Source organism: Callorhinchus milii, unplaced genomic scaffold (genome assembly GCF_018977255.1).
Source record: "Callorhinchus milii isolate IMCB2004 unplaced genomic scaffold, IMCB_Cmil_1.0 Scaffold2, whole genome shotgun sequence".
Lineage (NCBI taxonomy): Eukaryota > Metazoa > Chordata > Chondrichthyes > Chimaeriformes > Callorhinchidae > Callorhinchus > Callorhinchus milii.
This window is the reverse complement of record NW_024704743.1, coordinates 116,239,754-116,258,410: the sequence shown is the minus strand read 5'-3', so window position 1 is coordinate 116,258,410 and position 18,657 is coordinate 116,239,754. Positions and strand designations below refer to the sequence as shown.

At 43.7% G+C, this 18,657-nt stretch overlaps 1 protein-coding gene across 1 annotated transcript in view; it reads right to left on the bottom strand.

Moving 5' to 3' along the window:
• The window catches only part of LOC103181055 (protein tyrosine phosphatase receptor type M), a 220,877-nt gene that overhangs the window by 14,357 nt on the left and 187,863 nt on the right, over positions 1 to 18,657 (bottom strand). Inside the window, 4 exon segments of the mRNA XM_007897258.2 lie at positions 1,779 to 1,876; positions 6,972 to 7,008; positions 10,749 to 10,825; positions 11,981 to 12,068. Of these exon segments, the coding sequence (XP_007895449.1) occupies positions 1,779 to 1,876; positions 6,972 to 7,008; positions 10,749 to 10,825; positions 11,981 to 12,068 (300 nt within the window).

Below are 18,657 nucleotides of genomic sequence, written 5' to 3'. Positions count from 1 at the left end.
GGGGGGTGGTAGTAGATCAACGGGGTTAATTATGGGGATTAGCTCCTGGACATACAGTGTCAGTCCTGTGAATACACTCTGTATCGGAGCAGCACATAGGTAAGCGATGGTTGGTTTCTATCAGCACTACTGTCACTCAGCATCGTAGGCAGTCGAGTAATTAAACAGGGAATGAAGCTGTAAAATCGAATAAGTCTTTATTAAGCATCAAGCACCCCGGGTCCCTCTGCGGACTCAGGCACAAGTGATTTTTCTGTCGGTAATCACTGGCTTTGTTCTCCCAGTCCCCGAAATCTGCCATTTCCAGTCTCTGAACAAACAGTCATCGACTGATGAGTGCCACATTAAACTAAATACGTTTTACTGCTAAACATATTGAAAAATCATTAAGTAAAATTGGCACTCTGAAAGGCTCCCCTGAGGTCCCACTGTTTAAGCCAGAGCATTGTTGGTAAAAGGCAGATGGCTTGTGATAATAGCACTTAAGAGGTTGCAATCCCAGAGCAAGCAGAGCGGGCTCGAGCGAGAGAAAGAGCGACTGGGCAGCGCGCTGGGCTTCGGAAATGCCTCGCGACGCCCCGTGTGGCCTCATTTACAGGAAAGCAATCAAAGCCAAGGCTTTTGGTGAGACTTACAGCAGAGGCGTGCTCCAGATCTAACAGGCTGTTGGATCTCGCCATGTTGGGGAGGGCCAGGCAAGCAGAGGGGAGAGGAGGGAAGCCCCTTCCGTTAGCTGCTCACTTTGAGAGCGGCAGATGGCAGCGGTGATATTCAAGCCAGCCCCGGTCTACCCCGTGTCCCCCTCAGTTCTACCGTTAATATTACATTTGGTCAAGCTCTCTGGGATGTAAGCCAGCATTGGGGCACTATATAAATGCAAGTCGTTGTTGTATTGCTGTCCCCCCCCCAACCACCACCATACAAAGCCTAAGATTATACTTTGTTGTGGTTGGCTGGGTGTTTCACACACCAAGATCAGTCTGGATGAAGAAGGCCCTTTGGCCCATCCAATGTCATCCCTCCAATACACTCACCCTACCATTCCGTCCCCCCGAATCACAGCATCAAGCCACTTTTTAAATGAGTCCAGTGTTCTAGCCTCTACTACCGTTCCTGTCGACCTGTTACAGTCGTTGATTATCCTAATCTAGTGGTTAGTGGCCAACCTGTGGCCTGGGGGGCTATCAAGAAGTGTGTCCACCACGCCCCCCCACCCCACCACCCCCCAACACTTGCCCAAGTTTAGGTAATAATAATAATAATCCTTGCATTTTATATAGTGCTTTTCACGTCGGGAGGACGTCCCAAAGCACTTCACAGAACACACTGTAAAGTGAAAGTGAATAGGTAAGTCTATGTTCGATCGTTAATGTGGTTCCATTTTTTTCTTGATTGAATATTTTTTGATTCATGGCATAAACCCTAACCCATCACTGTGAGTCAGTCTCCAAACTAGACTACTGAGTGTTCCTCGTATGTCTGATTTGGGTTTGGCTGGTACTGAGCGCTCTGTACCTCTGAGAAGGATTTGCCTCTCATTGTGGAGCGTTCATTCCAGGTTGGCAGGAGCTCAAGCTTGTGGGAGCATAGAGAGTGGATTGGAATTACTGCTGGATATTAACTAACTATAACTTACTGGAATGCAGAGATGGACTTTTCAGTGCAGTGATAAGGACTGGGTGGGGGTGAGAGTGTGGAGAATGTGCTGCATTGTTGTGGTGCTTGGGGTTGATCTGTTACATGCAATAAGTCTTTGCATTTGCCTGGGACTGACTCACCCTTCCGACTTCCACCAGGTTGGTCACCATGATGATGCTGGCTGTGTTTTCTTGCCAGACCATCCTCCAGAAATCGTACACCGTTTCTTGCATGGCTCCTGTGCAGGGACGAGAGGACACAGTGGTAAGAATGAAAGTATCTTCACAGCACCAAATACGGCAAAACATCCTCAAAGTCAAACAGTGGCCAGCTTTACGATAAGCAAACCTATTTTGTCTGTGGCAATGTCTCACAAACAACCATGAGGCGATGACCCATTAGTACGGAGTCCTATCAATCAGAAACTCAATACAAATTTACATTTATACAGTGCCTCTCACATCAGGAGGGCTTCCCAAGGAACTTAACAGTGCCCCGAGCTGGGGTAGGAGCCGAAGGTGTGGGATGAGAAATGATGACCAAAAGCATTCTCGAAGAGTTAGGTCTTGGGATAAATTTTGAACCAGGTGAGGGAAAGAGCTTTATCATTATCTTGTGGGATCTTGAACATCTGCCTGAGGATAGGTCAATGGGACTTTTGATTTAATGTATTATCTCAAGGACGTGTCACTGAAGCTAAGAGCTCAAGACCCGACTTTCTGACCAGAGGCAAGAATGCCATGGGCTGAGCCAGCTTGAAGCCATGCGACCGCCAGGAAGGTGGAAGACGACCTAGATGGACCTTGGTCTTTTTTTCGTCCAGCATTTTGTTATGTTCTTATGAAGTCCCAGATCAGCGTTTGAAATTTCTGTACAACAGACGGCAATAATCTCAATCCGTTTACAAAGAGTATATTTTCTCTCTGAATCTCCTGTTCCACTTTCCTCTGAACAGCTTCCAACCATATCGTTAGAGAAGGATTTGCCTCTCATTGTGGAGCGTTCATTCCAGGTGGAAAAGTGATAAAGGGAGGCTTATGGGCGAGATGTAAAATGGACGGTATTGAAAGTGCCGTCTCTTTTAAAGAATTAATCCTTACACACAGATTGGTGAGTCCGTGGACGGCCCTCCTGGGAATACAGAAACGATTCTAAAGTTGGAAGCAGGGAATAGACTGGCATTTGAGAAGGAAGAGAATAAAGAGAAAATGGCATTTTCCCTCCCTCGACTCTTTGAAGGCATGTCTCAAGACCTCCTGCTTTGTCAGCGCTTTTGTAATTCTTTCTCCTCCCCACCTCTCTCAACTCCCACCCCCAGCTCGGGTGCCCAGCCAGCACTGTGAGGCTCTTTGAGACATCCGTCTGTCTTGAAAGGCACTGAATAAATGCAAGTTGTTTTTTGCCAAGGTTGGGCTTTTGTCGAATTTCCCATTATTCCCATATCACCATGAAGTGAACTGAGCTGCCATCACCCAGCTAAGACTACATAGCTTGCAATTGACAACATTGTCTGGCGAGCTTTCTGCTGCTTGTCCAGCTAGGACCTCCCGAGCTTTGGCTTGCAGGGGCTGAGTGGGAAGAATCCCTGTTGCCAGTCCATCCCCCCCAAGTCCGACTGATGAGCCAGGCTAGTGTGTCATCAGAAGTGCCCTGGAGGATAATTTTATTCGCTTTAGACTGATGGATTTGCTACAATGACAATTTTTTTTGCTGACTTTACATACGCAAATTACCGGTTCCTGTGTTATGAGGCGCTGGTGGTTTTAAGAACTATTTGGCTTAAATTACTATCAACAAACTAATGATGCCACAGTACTCGTTAAGTGATATACACGCCTGGTTTGAGCATCTCTGGGTGCGGGCACATAATCACAGGCTACAGAATATTAGAGGAAACTCACAGTTGGAGCCACACAACAAACCCTGAGCAATGCATTTTACTGTTCAGTGAGTTTTGAGGAATTAGTTCACCATAAGTTTTGAATGAAAAAAGGAAGTCTTTGAAAAACTGGCTGGAATTGTGAATGCTGGGTGTCAGCTTGGCTCAGTTCGTAGTACTCTGAATCACAGGCTTGAACTAATACTCTATTGCCTTGTTGGATGTCCTTCAGATGAGACATTAAATTAAGGCCCTGTCTGCACTAATCAAAAAAAGGGAGTTTCTCCCGGTGTCCTGACCAATGATCCATCAGATAAAATTGATCATTCACTTCATGGCTATTTGTGCAAAGCCGGGTTTGCCTACAAAATATACAGTCACTACACTTTACATTTAATCAGCGCCTTGAAACATCCTAACAATGTGAAAGGTGCTATATAAATGCAATTTGTTGTTGTTAATCCTTTGAAGTGCTTTGCGACTTTGAGATGTCCTCCTGACGTAAAAGATATTATATTAAACACAAGGATTATTACATAGGCACAAATGCATCAGGAATAAGTATAAGATAAATAAGAATGGCGATTTCCGGATGTGCGAAACCCACCATCTCAATAATTGTATTTTTAATTATAGGTTTAACCTGGTGCTAATAGCCAGCTATACACTCAGCTGAGTGGCTGTAATAATAGACAACCCAAATGTTAGCCCTACACTCTATTAGTTAGACACCGCAGGCCTCAATGATAAATAAAACAACTCCTGCTCTGAGAATGGACAGTGCGACTGGGGGGGTTTAGGTGATAATTCAGAACAGGACGCAGAATTCCCCTGGAGGGAGGTAGATAAATATATGAAAAATATATCAAAGGCTATGGTGGGGTGAAGACTGGAGAATAAGGCTGAACATAACTGTAATGCAAGCCCATGTTATGTCTTTGAGCTCACAGAATAGGCTGACCTCCAGTGCAGTGCTGGGGGATATTGATATTAATATTATTATTATTATCGCAGCAGATTCTTCAGTCCCACTTCCTTGAGCCTCTCCATGCTCTCCAACACCCCCACTTCCTAAGTCACTGTCAAATGAATGATCAATTTATTTGGACGTTAAGTGTTTAAATGCACTGCCTGTTCAGTTAAACATTAGTGCCTTGGGACCTCCGCATGCAAGCTGCTCAATCACAGTAATGGACGCACTGTTTGTCTCATTGATTGGCGACTATGTCAACGCTACTGAAAAATGCCTAAGGGGCTTCGAGGACAAAGATTTATCAGAGTTGTATCCATGCTTCATCTATTCTGGGGTGACATTTGCATGTTTGATAATAATAATAATCCTTGCATTTGATATAGCACTTTTCACGTCTTCTAGAAGTCTCAAAGCGCTTCACAGAATAGACTATAAAGTGAATTGACTGTATATTTGTGGGCAAAACGCAGCAGCCAATTGCGCACAGCAGTGTCCCACAAACAGTCGTGGATTGAAATGACCAATTTATTGTTTTTTTTTGAGGGATTATTATTAGGCGTGTGGAGTAAGGAAACTTGCCCAAGGTTTCACCCTGCTGGGAATCAAACTTGTCTCTTGCTTGCAAAGTGAGTGCTCTAACCACTGAGTTACAGGACTCCACAATAATAATAATTGTTGCACTTGATAGTGCCTTTCACATTGGGAGGGCTTCTGAAAGCACTTCACAGAACATACTGTAAAGTGTAGTGACTGTGTATTTTGTAGGTGAGCGTTACTGTTACACTACAGTTAGTCCTATTCCCCCACTTCCCCACAACTCCTACCCTCATGCCCTTTTATGTATTTCTCCTTTCGGAGACTTAACAGGAGCTGAATGAATGCCAAGATTCTGTGCTCCCAGTCTGCATCTCCAAGTCCTGCCTATGAGCCAGGTTGGCTGATCTATCACCATTAGTTTCTCTGGAGTACTGAAGGGCACTGCTGATGATACTACCGAGACCCTCACAGAGTATTTGCTCAAACTTCATTGTTCTGTTGCCAGGTCAACTTCAAGGAGACCCTGCTAACATCTCCCCTCACCCCACCCTGTTACTCTGTTGGAACAGAGCAATTTCAAGGCATCTCATTCCTGCTTCAAGCTGTTTCTGGTGAGTCCGTTATCTTGGCCTCAGCCACCCATCCCCGTGACCCCTGTTCCAGCTGTCGATTACAGAAACACTGTGTGGCGTCTGCTCTGCCCTGAAAGTGCCCTTCACCACTTCGAGAGAGCTTTATTTCTTGCTGGTAAGTAAACACGGCTCTGCATCTGCTCACAGGAGTCTGCCCATCTCAATCTGCAATAACCGCTCTTAACAACCTTTACTTAACAACCTCTACGACACCCTCTGAAGACGGTTATTGTTTGTGACTCTTTCACATATCCCGGGGGGGGGGGGGGGCCCACTAATTCCGTAAAACAATTACATTATTCCTATCATTGGGAAGAGCATTGGATAAACACAAAGAAAGAGAGAGAGATAGATGGATAGATAGAGAGAGGGAAATAGAGAGAAAGAGAGAGAGAAAGAGAGTGATAGTGAGGGAGAGAAAATAGTAGAAAAATCACATTGAATGTAACCAGCTCCCAAAGGAGAAAAAAAGATATCTTGATGGCAGATTAAATTAAACCTTCACTCTGCTTCTGGTACTAAGCGGGGAGCGAGAGAGAGTGAGAGACAGAGATGGAGACTACAGGGGTTTCTGATTAAACCTGGCACGCTGTGAGGATGGCAACACTCTAATGAACAGGTAATTATAGAACTCCCCAGTCTATTAAAGGCAGATTGCAGGTCTATTACAGGCTCATTACATTTGCCGATCAATTGCAGCTCCAGACATTTACATTCCTGCATCAACACTTTTTAATGCATTTATAATAATAATCCTTGCATTTGATATAGCGCTTTTCACGTCTTCTTGACGTCTCAAAGTGCTTCACAGAATATACTGTAAAGTGAATTGACTGTATATTTGTGGGCGAACGCGGCAGCCAATTGCGCACAGCAATGTCCCACAAACAGTCGTAGATTGAAAATGACCAATTTATTATTGTTTTGTTTTTGGAGGGATTATTATTAGGCGTGTTTATAAAGGAACATGGAAACATTTTCAAAACATTTAGACGTCGGTGAGTACAGTTTGATGGGGGGAGAGGATCTTGTACCGTTTGCTTGAGGATGGTGTTTGTCAGTCAGTGAAGTTAAGAAACTATTAGATTTCAATACATCACTAGAAGCTCAAACAGGGGCTTGATTCCATAACCTTCTGACCACGATCCTCCTTGTGTTGGGGTATGGGGGGAGGAGAGGTTAAGGTAAGTGAGGTTGATCTGACTCCAAGGTGTTGTGCTTGGCAGCTGAAGTTTGGAGTTGATCTTCTGTGACAGTCTCGGTGGTGGGTGGGGATTGTCAGGGGTTTAGGTTAGAAAGCAGGCTTGCTTACCTTGTGTGGCAATGTAATAGTTTGGCCTGTGGTAGCCCTGAAGAGAGAAAATAAGACCATTAATTTGTGCCATATCAGGAAGATGGAATAGTCCCACTAGCAGGAGTAAATTGTCTTAATTTTCTGAAATTATCTAAAGGAGAAGTGTGGGAATCGATAAATCTAAATAATTAACTGTGGATTGTTTTCCAGCACCTCAAGGTCACAAAACTCCCCAAGCCTGTGTGTCAGCCCGGCTCAGCTGGTAGTTCTCATGCTTCAGACGGTTGCGGATTCTACGTCAGGACTTTGAACTTGTATATTGTCCAGACTGATATTCTAATACAGTGCTGAGGGGGAGTGCTGCATTCTCAGAGGTGCAGTCCTTCAGATGAGACATTAAACTGAGCCTGTCTGCCTTTTCCGGTAGACGTTAAAAGTCTTGTAGCGCTATTTCAAAAGAGAAGGTTTTTTTTTTCTGGGGTCTTGGCCAACAATCCCCCAGATAAAATTGGCCATTCAATTCATGGCTGTTTGTAGGATATTGCTGTGAGAAAATTGGCTGCTGTAGTTGTTGATACACTACCCAGTCACTACACTTTACAATAAATCCTATGAAGCGCTTTGAGATGTACTCTATAATAAATAATTCCTTCTAATAAAATAAATAAAATAATAATAATTTGGTCATTCGATCTACGACTGTTTGTGGGACACTGCTATGTGCAATTGCCCGCCATGTTTTGCCCACAAAATATATAGTCAATTCACTTTACAGAATATCCTGTGAAGCGCTTGGTGACATTTCCAAGACGTGATAAGGCACTATATCAAATGCAAGGATTATTCATAGATTCATAGAATTCATAGATTCATAGAATGTTATGGCACAGAAGGAAGCCATTTGGCCCATCGAGTCTGTGCTGGCTCTTTGACAGAGCAAGTCACTTTCACTAACCCCAATCACCAGCTTTCTCCCCATAACCCTGCAAACCCGTCTTCCCCAGATACCTATCCAGTTCTCTCTTAAAAGCTATTATCGAATCGGACTTCACTACCCTTTCAGGCAGATCATTCCAAATTCGAACAACTCGCTGAGTGAAAACATTTCTTCTAACCTCCCCTCTGCTTCTTTTGGTAGATATCTGAAGACTGTGACCATGGGTCACAGACACACCTACCAGCGGAAACAGCTTTTCCTTATCTAGCCTGTCGAAACCTTTCATGATCTTGAAGACCTCTATCAGGTCCCCGCATAACCTTCTCTGCTCTAATGGGAAAAGTCCTAACTTCTCCAGCCTGTCCTCATAGCTAAGGTTCCCCATTCCTGGTATCATTCTCGTGAATCTCCTCTGCACCCTTTCCAGTGCCTTCCTGAAGTAAGGTGCCCAGAACTGGACGCAGTACTCCAGCTGAGGCCTAACCAGTGTTTTGTATAGATTAACCATAACCTCCCTACTCTTATACTCTATGCCCCTACTAATAAAGCTCAGTACACCAAATGCCTTTTTTACTGCCTTATCTACCTGCCCCGCTACCTTTAATGATTCGCTTACTTGAACACCCAGATCTCTCTGTATGTTCACCCCCCTTAAGATTGAGCTACCAAGTCTATATTGCCTCCTATCATTTTTCCTACCTAAGTGTATCACCTCACACTTATCCACATTGAAATCCATCTGCCACATGTCAGCCCATTCCACCATTCTGTGTATGTCTGCTTGCAGTTGGTTACAGTCCTCCTCACTATTTACTACCCTACCTAACTTTGTATCATCTGCAAACTTGGAAATAGTGCTCTCTATGCCCAAGTCCAGATCATTAATATATATTAGAAAGAGCAGTGGTCCCAATACCGATCCCTGGGGGACACCGCTGCACACCTCCTTCCATTTCGAGAAACACCCATTAACCACCACCCTCTGCTTTCTGTCACTCAGCCAGTTCTTAATCCAAACTGCCACTGTCCCCTTAATACCGTGGGCCTCTAATTTTTTTATTAATCTCTTATGCGGTACTGTGTCAAAAGCCTTTTTGAAATCCATGTAAATAACATCCACCGCATTTCCCTCATCAACCCTCGCAGTCACCTCTTCAAAAAATTCTATTAGATTTGTTAGGCAAGATTTGCCTTTAACAAATCCATGTTGGCTGTCTCTAATTACCTCATGTTCCTCTAAGTAGAGATTTATTCTGTCCCGGATTATGGTCTCCAGTAGTTTTCCTATTACCGAAGTTAGGCTGACTGGCCTGTAATTTCCGGGTTTGTCTTTCTGCCCCTTTTTGTAGAGGGGGTAACATTAGCCACTCTCCAGTCTCTTGGCACCACTCCTGTGTCCAATGAAGATTGAAATATAATGGCCAAAGCCTCCGCTATTTGAACCCGTATCTCCCACAGCAACCTTGGGTGAAACCCATCTGGTCCTGGTGACTTATCAATTTTGAGCCCAGTCAATCTTTTCAGAACTTCCTCTCTGTCTATAGTAATCTGATCTATTTCCTCTACCCTCTCATCCAATACTGCGGCATTTGGGGCATCCATTTCCGTTGTGAAGACAGATGCAAAGCACTCGTTCAGTACATCAGCCATGTCCTCTGTCTCCACAACAAGATTGCCGTCATTGTCTTTGATTGGCCCCACCCTACCTTTAACTAACCTTTTTTCCTTTATGTGCTTGTAAAATATTTTAGGATTCCCCTTTATGTTACCCGCTAACCTCTTCTCATGCGATCTTTTAGCTTCTTATCACTCTTATTATTATCTTGCCATAATAGGATGTTCCCTACAATAAGGTTCCCTTAAGCAAGACATTTCCCCATGATAAGGAGGTTTCCACACAATAGAAGGAATTCTGCAATTCAAGGGGGTCACCACACAGGGGGTGTGGTTGTCATTTCACCCTCATTCTGTGAAGCGTTTTGAGACGTCTCAAAGACGCTATATCAAAAATAACTATTATTTATCATTACTCCTGCTGTGAAAGGTGCTAAATCCAATGCAAGGTTTAGTTTTACTGTTATAACCCTTGCCTAATATAACAACTCGCATTTATAGTGCCTTTCATGTTGAACGGTGTCTCGGACCGCTAGAGGTTTGTAGGTGATAGCCTGGCTCAGATGATTGCGCTCTTGCCTCTGGGTCAGATGATTGCTGGTTCAAGCCCCGAATTGGGGTCTTTGAGTTCAGTCTGGACTGGGGGTGGGTGTGGGGGGTGGAGGAGTGGTGTGTGGAGATGTGGGGGTGGGGAGTGTGGGTAGAGTTGTGCTGCATAGTGGGTGATGAGAATGAGGCAAAACTCAGGTTCAGTTTGCCTGTCAATTTGGAAGTTAAAAATCCCATATCGCTATTCAAAAGAAGGGAATTTCTCCTGGTGTCTTGGTTAACAATCCCCTGGGTAAAGTGACCGTTCATCTTATAGACTGTCTGTGGACGTAATGCTTCCCTTCAAAAAGAGGCACTTACACTTAATGCAGTAATTACTGTAATGCTGTAAGCTCTCTGAGTTGTTTTGGTGTACTAAAGTGGTACGTTGTTTATCCTCAAAAAGCTGGGCTCGGCGTCACTAAAGGGTGCATTGTGTCTTTTCTCCGCCCCCAACGCCCTGTCTCACTGCTCCCTTAAATGCCCCGGGACGCTAGCCCATGTGAAGAACGCTATATAAATGCAAGCTGTTGTTGTTGTAAAACACAGGTCTGGCCCTTCCTCCGCATCTCGATACAGTACTTTTAAATGTGAAGCAAAAACAAACACAAGCCACACTGGAGATTAACGAGGAGTTTAAAGTGTTGGTGACTCACATCTACGTAGTTTGCGTTGATGTATTCGGAGTTCGGGTCTCCATCCAGAGCCTGCAGCCTGACCCGAGAGTGATCGTCTGGAAAGGAAGAACAACATGGACATCAGTGACACCTGGCTCAGTATCAGCTCTCTCACCTCTGAGTTAGAGGGTTACATGTTCAAGCCCCATATCAGGACTTTGAACTCACAGTCCAGGCTGACACCCTAATACAGTGCGGCGGTGCTGCATTCTCAGGTGAAACGTTAAAGCCTCCCTGATAAAACATATACACTGACGCACATACCCATACATACACACACACACAATACATACATATCCACGTAACCAACACATACACGCACCCAAACATACACACACCTATACATACACATATAAACACACCGACACACGCACACACACACAGACACTCACTCTTAAGATGACATTTGGAAATGTCAAATGGCTGTGTTGCGAGCATCGCTAACCTGGCTCTGGTAAAAATAGTGGTTAGACCAGTCCCTCGCTAGGCCGGGATGGGGAAGCTTGTTAATGAGAAGCTGGAAGCCAACGATGTGCACAGATAAACCACTCAGAACAGCAATTGCGCAAATGTGACAATGACATTGTCAACAGGGAAGAGGAGAGCAGACTTCAATCTAATGCCAAACATCCATCATTGGAGCAATGTTTCTGCTCAGTTACCAGGAGCACTTTGTACCACAAAAGGATGGGGGTGGGAAGCAAAGGGTTAATAATAATAATAATTCTTGCATTCTTCCTTTTTTTTAATATTCTCCCCTGGGATAATAATCCTTGCATTTGATATAGCGACTTATCACATCTTTGAGAAGTCTCAAAGCACTTCACAGGATATACGGCAAAGTGTGACTGTATTTCTGGGGGGCTAAATGCGACAGCCAAATGCGCACAGCATGTCCTACAAACAGTCGTGGATTCAGTGACCAAATTATTATTATTGTTTATATTTTAAAAAAATGTTAGCGATTATTACCCACGGAAAAGCGATCCACCAATCGACTAACAACCGGGTTCCTACTTACTAGTAGATAAACAGAGGCGTGTGGAGTAAGGAAACTTACGTAATCTTTAACCTTACCTGGGAATCGAACCCAGGTCCTCTTGCTTGCAAGGCGAGTGCTCTAACGTTAATCAGGACTCCACTGTATTAAGAATATAACTGATCTTTTACTTGAGTATGGGGGCCTTCTCTACAGGAGGAAGGCTACTCACAGGCAATGATATTCCCGTATCTGTTCTTGACTCGGTTTTCATCCTTCTTGGCACATTCCCAAGGCGCGGACTGTCCTTCATAAAAGCTCTGGGAGGAGAGATAATGGAGAATGAAGATTACAAGGTGTGGCAGGCCAGAGGAAATGTTTAACACCCCCCATCTGAACAGGCAACTTGTTAAGTCATGTCGGAAGGACAGGACCTCCATCAATACAGTGCTCCTGTAGAACTGCACTGGAGTGCAACTCTAAACAATAATAATAATTGTTATTATAATCAAGATCAGGAAATATATCAATATACAAATTGATTGCGGATGTATGTGGCAATGTAAAACATAGTTCCTACAATCATCGGTGCAACTGGGACTGTTAATAACACTATTGAGAAATGGCTTGACAAAATACCTGGTGCACAAAATATCCTCCTGCAAAAAAGTAGCTATTTTAGATTCTCAAATATATTAAGAAAAGTAACATCCATTCATATGTAATGTGGCAGTGTATTGGACTGGCTGACCCATCACTGAAATCCATTTAAAAAAACCTCCAGAGTAATTTATACTGTAATAATAACAATAATCCTTGCATTTTATACAGTGCCTTTCACATTGTGAGGTTGTCCCAAAATGCTTCAATGTAAAGTGCAGTGACTTTGTAATTAGTAGATAAACATGGCGGCCAATTTGCTCAAACAGCCATGAAGTGAGTGACCAATTTTATTTGGGGGAATTGATGAGCAGGACACGAGTTGAAACTCCCCTCTGTTTTCGAACAGTGCCTGAGACTTTTAACCAATATCTGAATAGGCAGAAATGAGCTCCGATTCCCTTCATCAGGTGCTTGACTCATAGCCTTCTGACCCAGAGGCAGGTGGGCGACCAGCTGAGCCCAGCTGACACCAGCCAGCCAGCACTGATGCTCATTCCTGGAACAATCTTGCTTTAACGCTGGGGTTTTGCTGCATCGCCCAAACACAGGCAGGTGCCGAAAAGCAGATGGAAAATCATTGCATACTGTCTTAACAAAATGAGTGATTCAAAGCTCCCGTCGCAGGCTGTAAAGTGAATGCCAGCCGTCAGTGCCCCGTTGGTTTCTTCCCGTGCAAGAATGTGGAGTTTAGAGAAACGCAACTTGTCTTCGGTTGCAAAGTGATCAAAGCCCTCGCTTGATTCGGACCAAAAGGCATCGTGATGGCCTTTCAGTAAGAGCCGGTGATGAGAAAAAAAGACCCTCAGGGCATATCGAGGCTGCTACTGAGCGCTTCAGTACTGAGCGGAGATTGAATATTCATGTCTTCCTTGCACAGTCAGCGCTGGCAATTATTTCCAATTCCATCCGCTTAATACTAAACAAATCACAAGCAATTATTTCAGACTGAACTTTCATCTCATGGATCTCGATATTTTACCCTTTCCCAACAATTCAAAACTCTAGCTGGAGAGTTTCCAGAATAAAATTCTATGCACTTTGTTTTTTTCTTGGAGATGCAATTCAACTCGAAAATCCTCATGTCCGGGACGTTGGGAATATTCTTCACCTACCCCACTTGGCTCAATTGTAATACGTTTTTGCCTCCAGATCAGGGCACTTGAGCGTGGGTTCAACTCCAAGTTGGAAATTTTTAGAGCCCACATAGTATCTTATAGCCCAGTGAGTTCCCAGTGAGTTACTAGAAAAGGGAAACCTTGCATTGTCAGAGGTGCGGTGCTTCGGATGAGATGTTGAAGTGATGTCCCGTCTGCCTATTCAGGTGCACGTAAGCAATGCATAATTCCTGCATTTCACAGAATCATAGAATTATACAGCACAAAAGGAGGCCATTTGGCGCATCTTTGATACGAGCTATCCAATTCAATCCCACTCCCCCGCTCTCTCCCCTTAGCCCGACAAACTTGTCCTCCCCAAATAATTATCTACTTCTCTCTTAAAAGTTGTGATCGAATTGGCTTTCACCACCCTTTCAGGCAATGCATTCCAGATGCAACTGGAACAACTCGCTGTGTGAAAACATTTCTCCTCACCTCCCCTCTGTTTCTTTTAACAACTATTTTAAATCAGTGTCCTCAGGTTACCGACCCACCCGCCAGTGGATAATTTATTTAGTATAACACCTTCACATCAGGAGGATGTCCCAAAGCACTTCACAGGAATTACTGTGAAGTGGAGTAACTCTGTATTTGTGCACGAACGCATTAAAGGTGAATGGCACATTTCTGATGGGAGAAGTGAGTTTCTCCCAATGTACTGGATAACAATCCCCCAGATAAAATTGATCATTCACTTTGGGGCTGTTTCTGGGATCTTGATGTGCAGAAATCAGCTGCCGGTTTTGTTTACAGATACACCTGACAGCAATTTGCCTTTCGTGTGTTTTGAGACGTAGCAATGTCATAGGCATTGTATCAACTGCAAGGATTATTATTAAATCCCATTCCAATGCAAAGGTCCCTCTTTAGTGGTTAGTGTGTGATAGATATTTGAGGGCGATTTAGGTTACAATTATACTATAATTGTATAAATCCTTACACTTGATATAGCGTCTTATCACACCGTCCAGACATCTAAAAGAGCTTCACAGGTTTTTACCATGAAGGGTAGTGACTGTGAATTTGTAGGCAAACGTGGCAGACAATTTGCACACACAAAGCCAACAAATTCTAGTGGTACCATGGGTTCTTTATTATCCACTGAAAAGGCACCTCCGACAATATAGTGCCCCCCCAGTAGTGCACTGGAATATCAGCCAATTGCAACTAAACAGCAGCCCCATCTGTAAATCGCTGCCAGTATTCAGTCTCTATGTATTCCAATCACCAGTGGGTAAATGCGTCATGGGGTGCAGACTGTGAGGTGATAATTAACCGCAGTTAAGTTATCAATGTTTCACCCAGCGCAGTTAATTGACATGTCCCTGGGCTGTGGCATTTATTAGTAGCGAGCACGGAGTGGAAGGAAAAAACTGCTGAAATAAGACGGATTGTGTTGTCATTCTGCGTTGTGTAGTCGGGTGTTTACACGGATAAAAGCTGCTAAATTTCACACTTAATTACTGGATGCGAGAGGCTATGATTGATTGAAATGAGCAAAGAACATATACTGTGATGCCAGCGTGTGTGTATGAGAGTCAATTTTAAACTGTGGCAGTCGGCACGACCGAATCTCCTCCAGCCCCATTCTGCTGCTCTCACCCTCTTGATGACGTGATAAGATGCTATATCCTTACATTTTGATATCCTTGCATTTGATATAGCACCTTATCAAGTCTTCAATCCACACCCTTCAGAGAATATACTGTAAAATGAATTGACTGTGTATGTCAAGTGTAAGGATTTGCCCCAGCTCTCTGGAACTTTCTTCCAAATCCCCTTTATCCTGACCTCCTTGTCTTTAAAACATTCTTACACCTTGTGATTGTGCCGTCATTCAACATCCTCAACTACTTTCCACATCCTTGCATGTCGGTTCGTCCTATCGCTGTAAAGCAGATTTCACTGAGTGTTGAATTGTTCACCCGCTAATAAGGAGCGTGAGCTGGGTTTCAACCACTGTCAGCCAGGTTGATTTTGCCCTATTGGTGTTATTGCCACACAAGTTCCCATTCTACCTTGCTTGGTGATTGCACATTACCCTGTAAAGTGCTTTAATAATAATAATAATCCTTGCATTTGATATAGCGCTTTTCACGTCGGGAGGACGTCCCAAAGCGCTTCACAGAACACACTGTAAAGTGAATTGACTGTATATTTGTGGGTGAACGCGGCAGCCAATTGCGCACAGCAATGTCCCACAAACAGTCGTAGATTTAAAATGACCAATTTATTATTGTTTTTGGTTTTGGAGGGATTATTATTAGGCGTGTGGAGTAAGGAAACTTGCCCAAGGTTTCGCCCTCTGCCTGGAATTGAACTCAGGTCTCTCACTTGCAAAGCGAGTGCTCTAACCACTGAGCTATAGGACTCCACAAAGGTTTGAAACAAACTTTGAAAGGTTAAGCCAAAGGGAAACGCACTATCGGTGCGTCAATGCTGTGGTCGATTGTGATCCAATCCTTTGTTTTTTCTATGTCAAATCTCTTCACTTATTTTCTTTAAAAACTGTCACTGTTTTCAATCATTGGGGACTTTTGATAAGAGAGTAAGAATGGACAGATAGATAATAGTGAGCAGCTGCATGTATTGGCAACGAAACGTAATGTTCTATGGTTCTATCCATTAAGATGGTCGTGCTTGCCTTGTTGTTCCCTGGGCCACATTAACAAACTATTCTCTTAAAATTTAATAATAATCCTTGCATTTAATATAGTGCCTTATCAAGTCATCGAGATGTCTCAATGCGCTTCACAGAATATATTCTAAAGTGAAATGACTGTATATTTTGTGAGAAAAACATGGACTTGGGAAAACTTTTACTCTTCAATCGGAAGCTGGTTAAGAATAGACTTGCTAATAGCAGCTAAACTCACAGGTTTCCTTTGTTTCTTTCAACAGACAGTTTTGGAGACGTCTCTAAGTCTCTTGAGTTGTGCAACTTTACAAAAAAAAGTCTCCCCATTAAATCCTGGCAAGTTATTTTTTCATTTTACTCGAGTAAATAATTAATTATTTTTTGCATTTCCACTGAATTTGCAAAATGTTTCCTCAGTGTGAAAACCATTGTTTCAGCAAAAAAAAATGCGAGATGCAAAAGCGAAAACAGGTAAATGTAGATTAATGCCATCTGGAAAGCAGTGCCGGGAAGCTAGATACAACCTTGTGTGGTGACAGGGTAATACAGTCACAGTGATTGACTCTGTCAGCCTGCCCGACCACACACCGAGAAACCACAAAGCGAATCTTCCACGTCAAGACTCTGTCTGAATAGACTGTGCAGCTTGGCATGTGGGCCAGGAAACACGGCTGGAGTGTCACTGCACATCCCATCATGGGAAAGGGAATGCGAAAACAGAACACATTTGCTTCTCTCTCCACCCCCCCTACCCCACCCACTCTCTCCACTCACTTTCTCTCTCTCTTTACATTTTTCTATTTCAAAATAAATCCCCAAGGCCCAGAAATCCCCCTAGTTTTAGCTACTTAAAATTTAAGATGCTGCAGGATGGCAGACGCGTTTTCAATCTTTATTTGGGAGCCAGTTCCTTTTTTGAGGGCTAGGGGAAAACTGGCTTCCAAATGAAGAATTTTCCCAATCTTTTCCTAAACTTTAAGAACAAGTGGTCTCACAGGCTAAGGCTGGGTGGAAATTTGGACCTCTGAAGGCTCTTGACTCATTTGTTCTCACCTTGTGTTCCCTGGCCCACACTAAGAGAATACTGGCCACCAATCCCCCAAATAAAATTGGTCACTCACTCCATGGCTGTTTGTGGGACATTGCCGTCGCATTTCACCCACAAAATACACAGTCAATCCACTTTACAGTATATCCTGTTACGATTCTTATTATATTGCCTTGTTATTATTCTAGCGCTGCCAATGCAGAATGGTTGCGCTGCCAATGCAGAACGGTTGCGCTCTCGCCAGTACTGGGTGGGAGAGCACTGCTTTGTCAGAGTTTCTGTCATATGAAGAGAAATTAAACCAAACTCTTTTGCCCGTTCAGGTGGATCCTGTGATGTTATTGGAAGAGTTTCCTAAGAATTCTCTTGTGATAAATTGCTAAGTTCGTCTCGCGTCAACACAGCTCTTCATTTCACTGAAAATGAATGTCACTGCGTTAATTGCTGTGAAGAGCTTTGAGATGTTTCAGCTTAATAGTCCTTTTCATACCCAGCATTGAGCCATTGTCCCAGGATAGGAGGAAGATAAAAAGTTGTCCACTTCCCCGATGGCTGGACTAATGCCAAGTTGAATGCTCCAACATTTTGACAGTAGTGTATTGGTGTCAGTGGGATTATGAGAGCAGACTTAATGGCAAATTAAACGGTCCAACGTTTTGACAGGAGTCTATTGGTGTCAGTGGAATACGAATGAGTCTATCAATTTACACCAAACACAAACACAGACAGAAGGATAAGAGTAAATAAGTTAGCCCTTTCACACATACAAAAACGCCTCGACATACACAAAAGTATGCAGTCAGGACTCATCCATTTCCTTTTGTACAAGAGGACAAAACATTTCTTGCATCAAAGCAATCATAAAGGATCTGGTGTCAACAGTTCAATAGCAAAATGCCTTCAATGGCCTCTAATTCTGCTACAATTTTCTCTTGTATCGCGTCTCGAAGGCCTAGGTCTCATGTTTGCGAGGCGACTGCTCTAAGCGCTGAGCTACAGGACTCCAGGACTCCACTAACGTCCTCTGACCTCTATGCAACGGTCTGAGGAGTTTCTGTACGTATATAAATCTGATTCAGGATAAGTTCCTGGTGCCCCCTCCTCGCCCTACCCCCCACCGAGCCAGGTTTTGCAATAGGGTGAGGGAGAGGCGATGGATCATTAGTGGCGCCACCTTCCTGCTGCTCTCTGCGCTGCCTCATATTTCCTGTTCCAGTCTCTTCCCGTCGTTCTCCACACAGCCTCTCACAAGAGTGTACGAGACACAAGGCAGTGTGGAGAACGACGGGAAGAGAGGTGGCGTGGGAGGTAATAATAATAATAATCCTTGCATTTGATATAACACCTTATCACATCTTCGAGACGTCTCAAAGCGCTTTACAGGATGTGTAGTGTGTATATTT